The 18,326-nt window shown below is 49.1% G+C and overlaps 1 protein-coding gene across 1 annotated transcript; it reads left to right on the top strand.

Annotated features, from left to right (window-relative positions):
- Nucleotides 1–10,711: 10,711 nt before the first annotated feature.
- LOC139542451 (sterile alpha motif domain-containing protein 10-like) lies at nucleotides 10,712–17,648 on the top strand. The gene is made up of 5 exons (XM_071347887.1): nucleotides 10,712–11,368; nucleotides 14,062–14,240; nucleotides 16,398–16,566; nucleotides 16,849–16,989; nucleotides 17,100–17,648. The coding sequence occupies exons 1-5, from the start codon at nucleotides 11,356–11,358 to the stop codon at nucleotides 17,123–17,125; spliced, it is 528 nt and encodes a 175-aa protein (XP_071203988.1). The 5' UTR covers nucleotides 10,712–11,355; the 3' UTR covers nucleotides 17,126–17,648.
- The last annotated feature ends 678 nt before the right edge of the window (nucleotides 17,649–18,326 follow it).

Below are 18,326 nucleotides of genomic sequence, written 5' to 3'. Positions count from 1 at the left end.
CGAACTTGTTGCAGATAATCAGCGCGTGACGAAGTAGTGCAAACAAAAAAGTGTTCATGGACTACATAAAAAGTTACATTTGTTTCCATTGCATTTTCAACTGTACAGATAGTTTTGTCACAAACTGTTGCTTTTAAATGACAATGTGCCTACTCTGGTCTTGGCACATGCACGCTAGCCAACACCTCGCAGATACAGTGGGGATAGGCTGTGTGGTTAGACTAGTCTACATGATTACATTTTTATGGATAATATTTACATTTGTCAAACCGCAGTCAATCATCACGTCACCAGAATTTAGACCCTCGATATTTATTGGAAAGGAGCATCAATATCACCGTGCACTTTCACCACCCTGTGCAGTTCATCATTTATGTAATCTGTAGCCTAATACACTGCATGGTTTCCGGAGTCGTAGTGGGAGGACCATACATGTCATCTCGTGACTCCAAGTTTACTTCAATATTGTAATGACCTGACTAGATCATAAATGAACAATTGTCCAGACAGAGGCTTGAGTTTGCGAATTGACGGTTTATTAAACCAACTTTACACAGGCTACTGTTTGGGCCGTAGCACACGCCAAATAGATGACAGATAACCCACAAGCCAATCGTGACCTTCTCTTGTGAAGCCCAGACGTAAGAGAGAGAGAACAAAGGCTGAACCTGGTCTTAACTTCCAATGCTTCACCCCCCTGCCCAACCCCCCTCCATGCCACTCCGCCAACCACCAGGATGCCCGGCATCAGAACATTCCAGGCATTCCCGTGATTGGCAGATAGCAGGTTGATTGACATGTCGGACCCCGCGAACACCGGGTACTGGTCAGTACAACACAACCACCTCCTAGCCTAACACATAACACACAGCTGTCTGTGCGGGTCGCTACACAGCCCCCCCACCACAAAGTCCCTCGTCCCCGAGGGAACAAACAAAGTCTCTGAAGCGACCCGGAGGTCTCCTTTGCCTGCGTGGCCGTGATGGTCGCAGAGTGCCCCTCTGGGAACCAGGGGATGAAGGCAGGGATATGGGGGACAAGGAAGCGGGAACGGGTAATACAGTCCGTGGCTCTGGGGAACCACGCGGTGACACAGGGGGGGAGACAGGGGGAGTGGGCTGTCTGGAGCCTTGTCTGCGGCACCTGAGGGTGGGTGCCTGGAGAATGTCATTGCCAGAGAGGGGAATTGTGGGGGTTCCTGGGGTTTGGGGAGAAGAGGCCCCTCTGTATGGGGCTAACCTGTCCCGGTGCAGTGCCACCTTTCTCCCCCTGGGAGGAAGCTGCACCCGGTACACAACCTCCCCTACCCTCTCCAGGACACTGCAGGGTCCCACCCAGTGACTGTCCAACTTGGGGCATCTGCCTTTTTTCCTTAGGGGGCTGTAGACCCAGACCAGCTCCCCAGCCACAAAGTGCCTTCCCCGGGTGTGCACGTCATAGTTCCTTTTCTGCCTCACACCTGCATTCACCAGCTGCTCTCTGGCGAAGGTGTGGGCTGTCTCCAGGCGGTCCTGGAGTCTCCGGGCATACTCTGGCCCCGGAGGAACATGAGGGCTATCCAGGGGCCGACCAAACGCCATCTCCGCAGGGGTGCGGATCTCTCTCCCCAGCATGAGGAGGGCAGGCGTGCAGGAGGTGGAGTCTTGGACAGCGGAGCGGCATGCCATGAGGACCATAGGCAGGTGCTTGTCCCAGTCACGCTGGTGTTTGGAAGAGACGATGGCCAGCTGCTGTCCAAGCGTTTTGTTGAAGCGCTCCACAAGGCCATCACTTTGAGGATGGAGAGGAGTAGTGCGGGTCTTGTGCATACCCAGCCTCTCACACATGGTGGCGAACACACGGGACTCAAAGTTTCTGCCTTGGTCGCTGTGGATGGACTCTGCAGCTCCAAACCTGCTGAACATCCCCGCTGTCAGGGCGTCGACGATGGTCTCTGCCTCCTGGTCAGGCAGAGCATAGGCCTCGGGCCATTTTGTGAAATAGTCCATGGCCGTGAGCACCCAGCGGTTTCCACTGTCTGTGGTGGGGAACGGCCCAACTACATCCACTCCCACCCTCTCCATGGGAGCCCCCACTGGGAACTGTTGGAGCTGAGCATGAGAGCGGCCTGGGGGGCCCTTTCTCGCTGTGCAGTTGTCACAGCGGCGACAAAAGTCCTCCACATCCCTCTTGTGCTGCCCCCAGTAGAAGCCCTGACGGAGACGGCGCAGTGTTTTTGTGACCCCAAAGTGTCCAGTCCCCACCCCCCCATGAGTACTCTGGAGCACAGCCTCCCGCAATGCTTTTGGGACCACCACCTGCCACCTCTCCTCTCCCGTAGCTGACTCCTTCCATGCCCGCTGTAGCACGCCATCAGCCAGCCGCAGTCTCTCAAACTTCGACCACAACCCTTTGGTCGCGAGTGAGAGCGCTGTCACCTCTTCCCATGGTGGCCTCACCTGCGCCTCTACCCACTGTAGCACTGGCTGTAGGTCTGTGTCCCGTCCCTGCTGCTGCCGCCATTCAGCCACGTCGACAGTCTGCAGCTCACAGCAGACAGGCCCGCTCGCCCGACACACTGTGGCACAGACACCCTCCTCTGCCCGCAGCTCTCTCTCCCGTCCCTCTCTCCGTTCACAGTGGCGGCAGCCGTCTGCAGTACAGGGCCGACGGGACATGGCGTCGGCGTTGGAGTGGCGTGCCCCTGCCCTGTGCACCACCGTGAAGTCATACGGCTGAAGCTCCTCCAACCAGCGTGCCACCTGCCCCTCTGGCTCTCTGAAAGACATGAGCCACTGGAGAGCAGAGTGGTCAGTCCTTACAGTAAAGGGCAGACCACCCAGGTAGTACTTGAAGTGTTTGACGGAAGCCACAACAGCCAAGAGCTCCCGCCGGGTGACACAGTAGCGGCGCTCATGTTTGTCAAATGTTTTGCTGAAGTACGCCACCACTCTCTCCCCCTCTGGCCCCACCTGGGCCAGCACCCCACCCATGCCCACATTGCTCGCGTCTGTGTCCAGGATAAAGGGCAAGGTGAGGTCAGGGGGGGCGAGCACGGGGGCCTCGATCAGTGCACGTTTGAGGGTGTTGAACGCCTCCTCACACTCCACTGTCCAAGTGAAAGCCTTGTCCTTCGGCAGCAGGCGGTTCAGTGGAGCAGCAACGCTTGAGAAGCCCCGTACAAACCTCCTGTAGTACGAGGCCAGGCCCAGGAAGCTCTTCAGCTGACGCTGGTCGGTGGGGGTGGGCCAGTCTCTGACAGCCCCTACCTTGTCCTCCATGGTGCTGATCCCCTCCTTCCCCACTCGGTGGCCCAAGAAGGACACCTCTCTCCTCATGAAGTGGCACTTCTCGGGGTGGAGCTTCAGACCTGCGGCAGCCACCCTCTCCAGCACACGCCGTAGCGCCCCCAGGGCTGACTGGAAGGAGCTGCCATGGGCCAGGATGTCATCGAGGTATACCAGACACTGCTGTCGGGGGATGCCATCCAGCACCCTGTCCATCAAACGCTCAAAAGTAGCTGGAGCGTTGCACAGGCCAAAGCACAGGACCTTGAACTGCCAGTGTCCTCTGTTAGTGGAGAACGCAGTTTTGGCTCTGGCCTCTGGGGAGAGGGGCACCTGCCAGTAGCCACTGCGGAGGTCTAGTGAGGAGAACCAGGAGGACCCCCTAACCAGGTCCAGCGACTCATCGATACGTGGTATGGGGTATGAGTCCTTCCTGGTTACCTCATTCAGCCGCCTGTAGTCCGCACAGAACCTCAGCTTGCCCCCCTTCTTCGGAACCATGACGACTGGCGCCGCCCAGGGGCTGTCTGAGGGCTCAATGAAGTCTGCCCGCTGCATCTCCAACACAGCCTTGTCTGCCGCCTCCTGGCGTGCCAGCGGGATACGGCGGGGACGCATCTTGATGGGTCGAGCATCACCTGTGTCGATCTCATGCTGCACCAGATGAGTCTGACCCACCTCTTCCTCACTCAACGCAAAGCTGTCTCTGAATTCAAACAGCAACTGCCACAACCGTTCCTGCTGCTCGGGGTCAAGACCAACACAGTTCCTCCCCCATATCTCCCTCACTGCAGACAGTGTCCTCTCCTCTCCCATCTGGGGTAGCTGGGCTGGGGGGGTGCGGCCCGGGCTCACAGAGGGCTGTGTCATGGAGGTAGCTGGGGGAATGTAACACACCGCCGTAGGTGACAGGGGGACTGGGGAAAAGTCACACACAGCTGTGGGGGAGGGGGCGCAGCCATGAGTCTCTGCTGCTTTAACTGTTGGAGTAAAGGGTTTGTTGGGTTGAGTGAATGTGACATTAGGGGGGGCCATGGTGACTTCCGTCCCTCCCTGGAAGCTCAGTGTGCCCCTATTTAGGTCTAACTGGCAGCCTGTGCTCCTAAGAAAGTCCAACCCCAGGATACAAGGGTCCTGCACAGCCGCCACCCACACAGGATTACGCACAGTCCTGCCCCCTACTGTCAGAGTCATTATTCCCTTCCCTTTCATGGGTGCCAGCTCACCTGTGACTGTGCGGAGCTGCACAGTTGTAGGCTCACACTGAGTCCAACCTGGCACAATATCTGGCCTCACCAGGGTTACTGTGGACCCAGTGTCCACCAGGGCGGAGCAGGGCACCCCCTCCACAGTGACAGGGACATGACAAAAGTCCCCAACACAGGTCCGGCCCACCACAACAACAGGCTCCATCCGCTTGCCCTCGTCTGCTTCTGGGGGAAGTGGAGCCTTGCTTCCCCGTCTGTGCCGGTGGGCTCCTCCTGAAGATGATGGTGGTTGGGATAGAAAGCCAGGGGTCCGCACTACCCGGTCTATGCGGACCCCGAGCCGTTTCCCTGAGCTCTGGGGGACATGGGGCAATCTCGGCGCAGATGGCCTGGCTGGCCACAACCCCAGCAGACCCTGGGACCAGGGCGTGTGTTTCGTGCCGCCTGTAGCGACACAGCACGAATGAGTTTTGTCATTTCGGCCACCCAAGCAGGCTTTTCCGGCTCCGGGCTGCTCTGCCCCCCAGCTCGCACAGAGGGTGTGTCTCCCTGCACCCCCACCAAAGCCCCAGCCCACACCAGCTCCCTCTCCAAAGCCATCTCCAAGGCTGTCTGCAATGACTCAGGATGAGCCAGCTGGGTCTGTATGCGCAGCTCCGTAGGAGAGAGCGCCTGTATGAACTGGTCCCGTGCTAGCTCGCTCTGCACGGAGGGGGGCATGTGAGCATATGCCCGCCGAGAGAGGCTCTCAATGTCATTAGCTAGCACCCGTAGAGGCTCTCCAGGCTGCCTGCGTCTATTACTCAGTTCGGAGCGCAGTAGCCCGGGCTGTACACACTGTCCATAGCGCCTCCTCAGTGCTCCCACTAAAGCACCATAATCATGCCTGTCCTCGGGGCTAATCAATATCAAACAGGCCAGAGCTTCATCCGTGAGGCATAAAGCCAACTGCAGTGCCCTTTCTTCATCCGACCACCCCCTAAAATGAGCTAACAGTTCAAACTGAGCATGAAAAGCTTCCCAATCCGCCTTACCGGAATACTTCGGGGTCTTAACAGATACGGACGCAGCCGGGAACTGGGCGCCGCCATGTTTGTTTACATCCTGAGCCCCAGATTCCTCGTCACGCCGCGTCGACGTCACCACTTCGGTCCGCCCACCAGAATCCGCGCGAAATACAGTCGACGAAGCACTCATGCCCGCTTCAGCCGCCATCGCTCTAACGTCCTCCCTCAAGCGGCCTCTGCGCTCCGACGCCCTGGCGATCTCCTCAGACAGAACCCCCGACGTCCATTCACACGCACCTCCTTGGCCATAATAGTCCCCTACCTCCACCTTCACTTTCGGATTCCCTCGAAGCATTTTCAATCCCCGTTCTCACCTACGGTAGCTAGCCACATAAGTCAGCTAGCTAGCTGGCTAACTTGTATCAACGTTTTTACTTCTGACACCAATGTAATGACCTGACTAGATCATAAATGAACAATTGTCCAGACAGAGGCTTGAGTTTGCGAATTGACGGTTTATTAAACCAACTTTACACAGGCTACTGTTTGGGCCGTAGCACACGCCAAATAGATGACAGATAACCCACAAGCCAATCGTGACCTTCTCTTGTGAAGCCCAGACGTAAGAGAGAGAGAACAAAGGCTGAACCTGGTCTTAACTTCCAATGCTTCACCCCCCTGCCCAACCCCCCTCCATGCCACTCCGCCAACCACCAGGATGCCCGGCATCAGAACATTCCAGGCATTCCCGTGATTGGCAGATAGCAGGTTGATTGACATGTCGGACCCCGCGAACACCGGGTACTGGTCAGTACAACACAACCACCTCCTAGCCTAACACATAACACACAGCTGTCTGTGCGGGTCGCTACACTGCATGGTTTCCGGAGTCGTAGTGGGAGGACCATACATGTCATCTCGTGACTCCAAGTTTACTTCAATATGATGGTTGTTATATCAATATTTGCGCATAAAGGCGTTTCCACCGGCTTTTCTCGCATCATTTTATCGAAACAAAAAGATCCCACCATGTCGAACGAACAAATGATCTGTCAGCATTTATAAAATTGTACCGAAACTTCCTTTCATCACAGCTTTCTGATATTTTTTTTTATATGGTATGACTTTACTCGCATAAAAACTGTGGCTGGAAACGTGGTTATTGTCATCATTCAGCAAAACGCCTGTCATTCAGTCAGTCTGCAGTTTAGCACAGCACAGAGCAAATACGGATATTCTGAGCTTCTCAGGTTGAGCAGGCAGCAGTGAATGAGGTGGAAAGGGCAGAATAGCCAGAAAGTAAAAGTGCAGCAGCAGAGTTAGCCACAGGTTTGTGCAGGGTTAGTGGTAGCTAACTAGCTAGTCTCCCTCAGAATAAGTGTTGGCTATGCTAATGAGCTAGCGTTAGTGCTCAGCATCAGTTATTTAAGCAACAATGCCTGAGGGGGTGTGGTATATGGCCATAATACCACGGCTAAGGGCGGAGTGCTAGGACACAGCACTTAACCGTGGTATATTGGCCATATACCACAAACCCCTGAGATGCCTTATTGCTATTATAAACTGGTTATCAACGTAATTAGAGCAGAAAAAAATCATGTTTTGTCATACCCGTGGTGTATGGTCTATTATAAACTGGGTGGTTCGAGCCCTGAATGCTGATTGGTTGAAAGCCATTATATATCAAACCGTATACCACGGGTATGACAAAACATTTGTATTTTTACTGCTCTAATTACGTTGGTAACCAATTTATAGCAATAAGGCACCTCGGGGGTTTGTGATATATGGCCAATATACCACGGCTAAGGGCTGTGTCCTAGCACTCCACAATGCGTCGTACATAAGAATAGCCCTTAACCTTCGTATATTGGCCATATACCACACCCCCTAGAGACTTATTGCTTAAATATCCCACGTCTGTCAGCCAATCAGCATTCAGGGCTCGACCCACCCAGTTTATAATTAACAGTATATTTAGTGAATGGGCAAGTTAAGGATGTTATAAGTCATTATATTAGGAAAAGTGTTTATTTCCAGCGAGTGTATTTCATGGGTTTCATTTCTGTAGCTACGGTACTTATTTATTTTACCTTAATTTACTGTCACGCCCTGACCTTAGAGATTCTTTTTATGTCTCTATTTTGGTTTGGTCAGGGCGTGAGTTGGGGTGGGTATTCTATGTTCTATGTTGTGTATTTCTTTGTGTTTGGCCGGGTGTGGTTCTAAATCAGAGGCAGCTGTCTATCGTTGTCTCTGATTGAGAACCATACTTAGGTATCCCTGTCTATCGTTGTCTCTGATTGAGAACCATACTTAGGTATCCCTGTCTATCGTTGTCTCTGATTGAGAACCATACTTAGGTATCCCTGTCTATCGTTGTCTCTGATTGAGAACCATACTTAGGCACCCCTTTTTTCCACCTGTCTTTGTGGGAAGTTGACTTTGTTTAGGGCACATAGCCTTTGAGCTTCACGGTTTGTTTTTGTAGTGTTTATTGTTTTTGTTCGGCGTCATTTTTATTAAATAAACGAAAATGTACGCTCACCACGCTGCACCTTGGTCCTCATCTTTCAACAGCCGTGACAGAACTTCCCACCACCAACAACGGACCAAGCAGCATGGTAAGGAGGAGCAGCTTGTCCAGGATTCCTGGACTTGGGAGGAGATCCTGGACGGTAAGGGACCCTGGAGGCAGGCTGGGGAGTATTGCCGTCCACGGGAGGAACTGAAGGCAGCAAAAGCAGAGCGTCAGCGTTACGAAGGGACTCGGTTAGCAAGGAAGCCCGAGATGCAGCTCCCAAATTTGTTTTGGGGAGGGGGCACACGGGGAGTGTGGCTGAGTCAGGTTGGAGACCTGAGCCAACTCCCCGTGTTTACCGTGGCGAGCGTCGTACTGGTCAGGCACCGTGTTATGCGGTGGAGCGCACGGTGTTGCCAGTGCGCGTGCACAGCCCGGTGCGCTACCTTCCAGCTCCCCGAATCAGCCGGGCTAGAGTGGGCATCCAGCCAGGTCGGAGGATGCCGGCTCAGCGCATCAGGCCGCCAGTACGTCTCTACGTCCCGGGATATCCTGCGCCGGCTCTGCGCACTGTGTCTCCGGTGCGTCTGCACAGCCCAGTGCATCGTGTGACTGCGCCCCGCATCTGCAGGGCGAAAATAACCATCCAGCCAGGACGGGTTGTACAGGGTCTACACTCAAGACCTCCAGTGTGCCTCCACGGCCCAGTGTATCCGGTGCCTCTGCCTAGGACAGGGCCTCCTGTATGTCTCTCCAGCCTGGTGAGTCCTGTGCCTGCGCCTAGAACTAATCCTCCCGTATGTCTCCCCAGCCTGGTGAGCCCTGTGGCAGCTCAACGTACCAGACTGCCCATACGTCTCCTCCCTCCAGTGATGATCCATGGCAAGAAGCCTCCAGTGATGATCCATGGCAAGAAGCCTCCAGTGATGATCCATGGCAAGAAGCCTCCAGTGATGATCCATGGCAAGAAGCCTCCAGAGATGATCCATGGCAAGAAGCCTCCAGTGATGATCCATGGCACGAAGCCTCCAGTGATGATCCATGGCACGAAGCCTCCAGTGATGATCCATGGCAAGAAGCCTCCAGTGATGATCCATGGCACGAAGCCTCCAGTGATGATCCATGGCAAGAAGCCTCCAGTGATGATCCATGGCACGAAGCCTCCAGTGAGGAGTCATGGCACAAAACCTCCAACGAAGGCCTCCAGTCCGGAGCCTCCAGCGAAGGTCTCCAGTCCGGAGCCTCCAGCGAGGGTGCCCAGTCCGGGGCCCGCAACGAGGGTCCCCAGTCCGTGGTCGACGACGAGGGTCCCCGCACCAGAGGTGCCACGAAAGTGGGGTGAGCCAGTGGTGGAGCGGGGTCTGCGTCCCGCACCTGAGCCGCCACCGCGGATAGATGCCCACCCAGACCCTCCCCTATAGGTTTAGGTTTTGTGGCCCGAGTCCGCACCTTTGGGGGGGGGGTACTGTCACGCCCTGACCTTAGAGATCCTTTTTATGTCTCTATTTTGGTTTGGTCAGGGCGTGAGTTGGGGTGGGAATTCTATGTTCTATGTTGTGTATTTCTTTGTGTTTGGCCGGGTGTAGTTCTCAATCAGAGGCAGCTGTCTATCGTTGTCTCTGATTGAGAACCATACTTAGGTAGCCCTGTCTATCGTTGTCTCTGATTGAGAACCATACTTAGGTAGCCCTTCCACTTATCTTTGTGGGAAGTTGACTTTGTTTAGAGCACATAGCCTTTGAGCTTCACGGTTTGTTTTTGTAGTGTTTATTGTTATTTGTTCGGCGTCATTTTTATTAAATAAAAGAAAATGTACGCTCACCACACTGCACCATGGTCCTCATCTTTCAACAGCCGTGACACCAACAGAAGAATATGATGGAGAGAGACACCAGAATAACAAAACAGGCCAAAACAGAAGAGGATAGACAAAGGAGACATTAACAAACAAACATGAGACAGCAACAGACAAGACGCAGACGGCAACAGACAAGTGACGGAAGGGATGGAGAGAGAACAGTGGCGGGTTGAGCACACATTAGACTGTATCACTTCAAGCTGTTCTATAGATTCTAATTCGTTTTATTTATTTGCACAAATTATAACAGGTGAAATTCAGACAATGAACAAGTACAACATGGTTTACGAAGAATTTGCAGGTGAGGTGAAAAGGTCTGTAATTACAATTAAAACCATTTTTACAACCAGGACAGGATGAGAAAGGAGGGTAGACAAAAGAGACCTCAACATAGAAAATGGAAGCTAAAAGGTATGGAGGCTTTTGGCAATACACTGTGGATGTATGCGTTTCAGAGTAGATAGTGTTCTATGGTAGAGAGAACCACGGTAGCTAGTGTAATTGAGTACTGGCAGTGTCTGCTGTGCCAGGAGGGAAGGTGCAAGTTACCTGAAAAATATCTAGTCTTTCAATGTTCTCAAAATGCACCAAATTCATGCATTTAGCTGTTTAAATTATTATAATTTTTTTTTGCAGGGGGAGGATTCCCCAGGATCACCCTACTGGCTTTGGGCTAAGCCCCGAATGTTTTTAAATCCTAGAAATGCCCCTGGGTTTCCCCCTGGGCTTTGTAGCTCTGAGGCTCCACCACAGAACATGCCATCTTGGGAGCCCGCAAGCTCTGACTACATTGGGCAGGGGGAGTCCTTATGCTGAATGTTCTCTTATTTTATTTCTTGGGCTGGCTTTTCGTCAGCCCGTTTTCAGTAGCTCTCCAATGGCTGCGCTAATTACAGGGCTCCTGGCAGCACTTTGAGTCAGCTCATTCTGGCTCTTGAGAAAAAGCAGTGCGCCTGATTCTCACGACTAGATAAACCACACGCATATAGTTCCGCACTGACAGAACCAGTCAGCCAACTTCATTGGGACATTCCGCATCGAAAGAGACATAACGTCACCCGGGACAGGACACTATGAGCAGCACCATCTGATTAGAGTTTGCTCAAGAGCGCATCCCTATTATGGGTGTTTTTTAAACTTTTTTTAAACTTAGGCTACAGTCATGCTTCGTGTCAATTTAGGCAGTTGGTAGCCTGTTCCATGTGGTTATTCCTCACCTCACCACTGCATATAACCGGGGAACTCAGGAGATAGTTGTTCACTGGCAGTGGCACCTGTGCGACGGTAAAGAGGAGCTAATTTGCGCTTCTGCAGTCCTGTTCAAGTAGGCTATAATTGGTTGTCCGTACTGTCAAGTTTGGCGGAAAGGACTATGCTGTAGCAGAACAGAGAGGTGAGGAGAACGCAAACGGGAGATTACCGGTCGGTCAGCGGTTACCGGAGAGGATGGGATACTTTTACTAGTGCATTCACGGGAAAGGAAAGGAGACACGCCATGGCTGTGGACGGTAATAGAGATCCAATAGTTTTGCATGTGGACATCTCAAATATCATCTCCCATATTCTCCTCTAATAGCCTTTTTTGTCGGTAACTAGGCCTATTAACTACAGGCTATTCGATGTGCAGGCTAAGCTAAACAAGTGTACATAAGTTTTGCTGAATTTGCCTGACCGGTTTTCCATCTTATTTACTTAGGCTTCAGCATGGAATTTTGTAGCCCAGTAAGACACCGCTGTTCAGACCTTGTGGTTCTGAAATGCACAGCGACTTGAGGGTGACTGTGACAACTGACCATAGTCAGTTTCTTTCAAGTAGTAGCCTAATTTGATCACTTATGACCGTCTTTAAGTGAAATCGAATTACATTGGGTACATTTTCTAAGAAGCATAATTTCTTATTTGTGGAAATACATGACATGGCCAAAAGTATGTGGACACATGCTCGTTGAACATCTCATTCCAAAATCATGTCCACTAGATGTTGGAACATTACTTTGGGGACATTCTTCCATTAGAGCATTAGTGAGGTTGGGCACGCAGTCTGTGTTCCAATTCATCCCAAAGGTGTTCGATGGGGTTGAGGTCAGGGCTCTGTGCAGGCCAGTCAAGCTCTTCCACACCGATCTCGACAAACCATTTCTGTATGAACCTCGCATTGTGCATGGGGGCATTGTCATGCTGAACCAGGAAAGGGCCTTCCCTAAACTGTTGCCACAAAGTTGGAAGAACAGAATCATCTAGAATGTAATTGTATGCTGTACTGTTAAGATCTCCCTTAATTCGAACTAAGGAACTAGCCCGAACCATGAAAAACAGCTACAGACCATTATTCCTCCTCCACCGAACTTTACAGTTGGCATTATGCACTGGGGCAGGTAGCGTTCTCCTGGCGTCTGCCAAAACCCAGATTCGTCCGTCGGACTGCTAGATGGTGAAGAATGATTCATCACTCCAGAGAACGCATTTCCACTGCTCCAGAGTCCAATGGCTGCAAGGTTTACACCACTCCAGCCGACGCTTGGCATTGTACATGGTGATCTTAGGCTTTTGTGCGGCAGCTCGGCCATTGAAACCCATTTCATGAAGCTCCCGATGAACAGTTATTGTGCTGATGTTGCTTCCAGAGGCAGTTTGGAACTCTGTAATGAGTGTTGAAACCAAGGACAGATGATTTTGTGAGCTTGTGTTCTGTGAGCTTGTATGGCTTACCACTTCACGGCGAAGTCGTTGTTGCTCCTAGACGTTTCCACTTCACATTAACAGCCTTTACAGTTGACCAGGGCAGATCTAGCAGGGCAGACATTTGAACTGACTTGTTGGAAAGGTGGCATCCTATGACGGTACCACGTTGAAAGTCACTAAGTTCTCCAGTAAGGCCATGCTACTGTCAATGTTTGTCTATGGAGATTGCATGGCTGTGTGCTCGATTTTATACACCTGTCAGCAACCGGTGTGGATGAAATAGCCGAATCCACTAATTTGAAGGGATGTCCACATACTTTTGTATATATAGTGTATGTGTAGGCCTATTATTAAAGTGACTAAATGTCTTATGAAGACATACACACATGCTCCATGCTGAAGAGGTTTGCTATAAAAGGGTTGTGTTCATTATGGCAATGTTCTTCACCAGTGACATTGGAATGGCTTGGGTTGATAACAAGAGCTGCCTTTGCAGAGCCCGGCTCTGTTGGGGGTCTGTGATAAGGGGGATGCTGAATGATGCAGAGGAGGGGTACAAGCAAGAGAACCAAAAACGCACCCTTTCATCTCCTCTGTCTCTTATTCTGTCCTCATTTCAATTAAACCTTCTGTGTCAATTAGAGAAGAGACATTTTAATGAGCATCACGCACATGCACTCCCACATGCGCACACTCTGACACACACTCTGCTCAAAACATTGCCTCCAACACAGCCAGAAAATCAACCCAATCGGGCACAGAATCAGTAATGACCTGTGGCTGGTTGCCAGGTTCGGTTTCAGTAATGGTGTGTTTACTCTAGCTAGCACCTTTTCCCTTCATTATGGTACTGAAGAGACACCTGCTGCCTGCAGAGTGGGATAGGGTGTGTGTCTGCCAGTAACTTACCATAATGATGAGCGAATGGCACATCTGTCGTATATACGTCCTATATGATTTATATGCAGTAGTCCATATGACGTTCCCATAATTCCCTGGGAGCTATCTGGGTGAAAGTTGAAATCCCTTTGAACAACAGCTTGTAACGAGTCAGTTTACTGGCTCAGCTAATATAACATGTGCCTGGGCTGCCTGGAAAAACAACTAGTAATGATGTTTGAGATCATCTCTCAGTGAGTAGGCACCCATTTTAGTCCTTTGGTACACGCAGGGCTGGGTAGGTTACTTTCTAAATGTAATCTGTTACTAGTTACCTGTCCAAAATTGTAATCATTAATGTAACTTTTGGATTACCCAAACTCAGTAATGTAATCTGGTTACTTTTGGATTACTTACTCTTAAAAGGCATTCGATTTTTGCTGGTAACATAACTGATTCGTTTTTTTCTTCTTCATGTAATCAGTTACTCCCCAACCCAAGGATATTTTTCCAGATCTCACATGCCTTTTTAGGGCAAATTACAGACGTTGAGGGTGTTTCAAGTAAGAACCACGAGCTTGTGTATTGGCTACTAGCACTGTTCACTCAAATCATTTCTCTCTCGCTTCTTATCTTCTAGCAGCCTCCAGTTTCAGTTTCTGCCGGCCTGCTGTGGAGTATAGGGCACTGCCTGAGGACTTCAAGCACCTGAGTCGACAGACGGGAGGGAACCTCACCTGGCATGACGGGCGTGGTCAGAAAACAGCAGGGGGCCGGACAGTGAAGCTGCTGCAACAGCCTGGGACAGAGAGCTATCAGGTAAAGTACCTCAACTACTCTGGATCTCTGTGATTTTTGGCATATCATATCATGATGACAGATCAGATGCTAAATTGTATTGGTTGCATACACATATTTAGCAGATGCTATTGGGGGTGTAGGGAAATCCATGTTACCCCATTTCTGTATTGCTTTTCAGCCATGATGATAATGAATGTCTTTTTGTGCTTTATCTGCTTCTCGTCATCCACCCCATCTCTCATCATTGTAGGCCTATTCCAGATGCACATGCAAATAAGAAAAGGAAAGAGCTTCCTAGGTTTTCATTCATCTCAGATCAGTCTAAGAAAGCCTTTGTTTTCCATTATTAATTGATGTGTACAGTATATATGCTTCTCTCTAGCCTTCTGTCATATACCAACATAAAGGCTTCTCTCTTCACAAAGATTTTTTAATATTTTTTATAATCTGACAAATGCAATGCGCTATCTGGTGACCATCCATTGTTCCAACATGAGCAGCACTTTGTTTGTGGAGAATGGAAGATGCTGTTAACCCAGAGGGCTATGAGGCACTTTAGCATTTTAGCATTTTAGAATGGATTTAAATAGAACTGCTGGCCTTCCTATGTGCAGAAGCGCCAGCACTTGTCTGTGGACTAAGAGCTTAAAGGGGCATTATAAACTGGGTGGTTCCAGCCCTGAATGCTGATTGGCTAACAGCCGTGGTATATGAGACCGTATACCATGGGTATGACAAAACATTTACTTTTACTGCTCTAATTACTTTAGTAACCAGTTTATAATAGCAATAAGGCACCTCAGGGGTTTGTGGTATATGGCCAATATACCACGGCTAATGGCTGTCTCCAGGCACTCCGCCATGCGTTGTGCCTAAGAACAGCCCTTAGCTGTGGTATATTGACCATATACCACACCCCCTTATTGTTTAAATATACTGTATGAAATCTAATGGCTGGAGTGAACCTTACAGTATGTGCTTTTACGGATATGTTTTCTAACAAAGCATGTCTAGCTATTTCAATTAATGGTATCTGATATAATATGGTATCTATCTCCTTCATGTGGTATTACAGCACAGTGCACCTTTTGTGTTCTAAATTTACTTTTAAATCCTGCTATTGCAATTTTGATATGCCTGGTTGTTGACCAATTAATGAAAAATTCTCACCTATACATTGGGGTTTCCGAGTACCCTACAAATTTAGGTTGATGACAGAGGTACATTGATTGTTTTTTTGCTACCGTTTTTCAGTCCCCTTGCATGTATGCATGCATAGGCTTCATTCTTTGTGTCTTTCACGATCACTGGAATATGTTACAGAATTTTGTATCATGAATGTCTGTGCTAAAAAATGCAGGGAGGGTGGGGGGGGGCTACACTAGCATGTTGCGATCCAACCTTTTGAACTTTACGTGGGGCTGCTCTACTCTGGAGAAGAAGATCAGAGCAGAGGAGGGAACACTGCATTCATAGATTTTTTTTTAAAGTGAATGAATGATCAAAGGCTTCATTTGATTAGTCACCCACATCCTGCTCAGATTCCAAAGGAATGAATTTGGTCTTTGGATAAGACTGACCCACATGCACCCTGGTCTGATGCTGATGCTTATTCCTCACAAAACTATGCTCCCTGGTCTGATGCTGATGCTCATTCCTCACAAAACTATGCTCCCTGGTCTGATGCTGATGCTTATTCCTGACAAAACTATGCTCCTTGGTCTGATGCTGATGCTCATTCCTCACAAAACTATGCTCCCTGGTCTTCGGGTTTCATATGTATGTATGCTTTGATCTGCAGGGGGACCTTTTTATATGATAGTCCTGGTTAGTAAGGTGTTTAGTGTGTGTGCTTTTGTCAGAAGTGCAGTGGTTGCAGAGAAAGTAGTATGTGACCATAAATAAAGGAAAGTCACTCACATCACTATATTCTTGGCAACTGCATTGACATGCATCATATCTGTGTGGCTAACATCATGCAAGTGGTCCCTGGTGACCTACAGAGTTAACATTTTAAGGAAGGACCTCTGGGTGTCTGAACAGATTCCTTGATTGATGTGCTTATGTCTGACTGGAGTGGTCATCCCTTGGGGTACTCAAGGTTAAAACACTGTACGTGCAAGCAGGAGCGGGCCATTACGGAAACTTTCTCTGTGTGCGTGCTCATGTTTCCAGCATCGTTCAGGTGACTCCTATGGAATCTACCACACCAGCCCCACCCAGCCCAGTCTGATCCGACCTGTGGTGTTATGGACTCAGCAGGACGTCTGCCGATGGTTGAAGAAACACTGTCCTCACAACTACCTGACCTACGTAGAAGCCTTCTCTCATCACGCCATCACAGGTATTCAACCAGGAAAAATGCACTAGCACAAATCATCATTTACAGTCCTAAAATGAGAGTGGAATACAGTTGACGTGAGTGGCTGGCAGAGTACTGTCAGTTGAATCAATAGGCTTGCTGGGATTTACCCTTCATGCCATCACAGGTATCAACTACTGCACTAGCACAAAAACCATAATTCATAATAATATTAAAATGCGAGTAAAATACACAATACAGCGGGTATGGATGAGTGAATTACTAAGCTTTTAATGGCAGCCTCCTCTCTCTGCTCCCTGTCAGGCCGTGCTCTGTTGCGTCTGAATGGAGGTAAGTTGGAGAGGATGGGCTTGGTGCAGGAGACACTGAGGCAGGAGCTCCTACATCAGGTGCTTCAACTGCAGGTGCAAGAGGAGGAACGTCATTTGCAGCTCCTTAGCAGAGGTGAATACTGAGTTGTTTTTTTGTATTGTGATTATGTGTAAGATGACTGGTTAAGTTTGGATGCCATTCTAACAGTTACTGTTTTTTCCCCTCATATTTTATTTTCCTAGGTGGCTCTTTTGGGAACCTGTCGTAACATGGATATTATTTTCCTAACTGGGCTGTTTACACTGAACACTGGAAAAATGTATTCAACGGTGTGCATGCAGGGAGACTACTGTATAACGGTCAGAATTCATATGAACCACATGGAAACCATGAACTTTAAAGAGGACACATGGGATGATCACATGCAGCATCAAACTTGGCTGGGACAATCAATAGAGCACAGCCCCAAGTTTACAAAGTTCGGTATCTGTTTTCCATCAACCAAATCTGTCTGGACTGAAGTCTATAATCATGATTATAGACTCTGTCAGGATTGGTTATGTCTTGTAGCCATTTGTATGCTATTCTATGTTTTACCCTAACAGTTGCAAGGTTGTGAATGATTCCTTTTTGTCTCACTGTTTCTTTAGAAGTATCCTATAGATCCAGTGTTTAATTGTGAATACACTCTAATCTGGATTTTCAAATGGGTTTATTTGAAAAGATTTTTGTGTGATGCATTTTTGGGTAAAGGCTCATTATTTCTGACAAATAAAATGTATTTTACATTGGTTTACATGGTTTTTGTGTATCATCTGACTGGAGATAAACTACATTACCCACTATCCTCATCTAAGATGACAGTATTCCTACTGAATGCCAGTGGTGGTTCCTCAGAGGAGGAAGGGGAGTTCATAAATACAAATAGTGAAACATTAAAGTTAACCTTTTTAGATAAAACTATACTAAATCTATTCACGTCACCAAATAATTAAAACACACTGTTTTGCAATGTTCTACAGTAGCCTCAACAGCACTCTGTAAGGTAGCACCATGGTGTAGCCAGAGGACAGCTAGTTTCCATCGTCCTCCAGGTACATTGACTTCAATAAAAAAACCTAGGAGGCTCATGGTTCTCACCCCCTTCCATAGACTTGTACAGTAATTATGACAACGTCCAGAGGATGTCCTCCAACCTATCAGAGCTCTTGCAGTATGAACTGACATGTTGTCCACCCAATCAAAGGATCAGATAATAAATCTAGTACTGAAAGCTACAGCTAGCAAGCACTGCAGTGCATAAAATGTAAGCAGTTAACTCAAAGATAAAATTAAACAGTTTAGAGCAAGTACATTTCTTTAAAAATGAAGGAGAAGCAATAGAGCTATATTTCAGTGGGGTTTTTTCACTTTCACTTAGCGAATATAGTTTAGCCTCCTCAAACACCTGGCTCAAAAAGAAAGGGATG

Source organism: Salvelinus alpinus, chromosome 17 (genome assembly GCF_045679555.1).
Source record: "Salvelinus alpinus chromosome 17, SLU_Salpinus.1, whole genome shotgun sequence".
NCBI lineage: Eukaryota > Metazoa > Chordata > Actinopteri > Salmoniformes > Salmonidae > Salvelinus > Salvelinus alpinus.
The sequence above is the reverse complement of the archived record's forward strand: the minus strand, read 5'-3'. Positions and strand labels throughout refer to the sequence as shown.

Excerpts from the sequence above, each read along its gene's own strand:
- LOC139542451 (XM_071347887.1), top strand. Across the intron at positions 14,241-16,397 it reads CTGGGACAGAGAGCTATCAG|CATCGTTCAGGTGACTCCTA; the intron begins GTAAAGTACCTC and ends TCATGTTTCCAG. Across the intron at positions 16,990-17,099 it reads TTTGCAGCTCCTTAGCAGAG|GTGGCTCTTTTGGGAACCTG; the intron begins GTGAATACTGAG and ends TTATTTTCCTAG.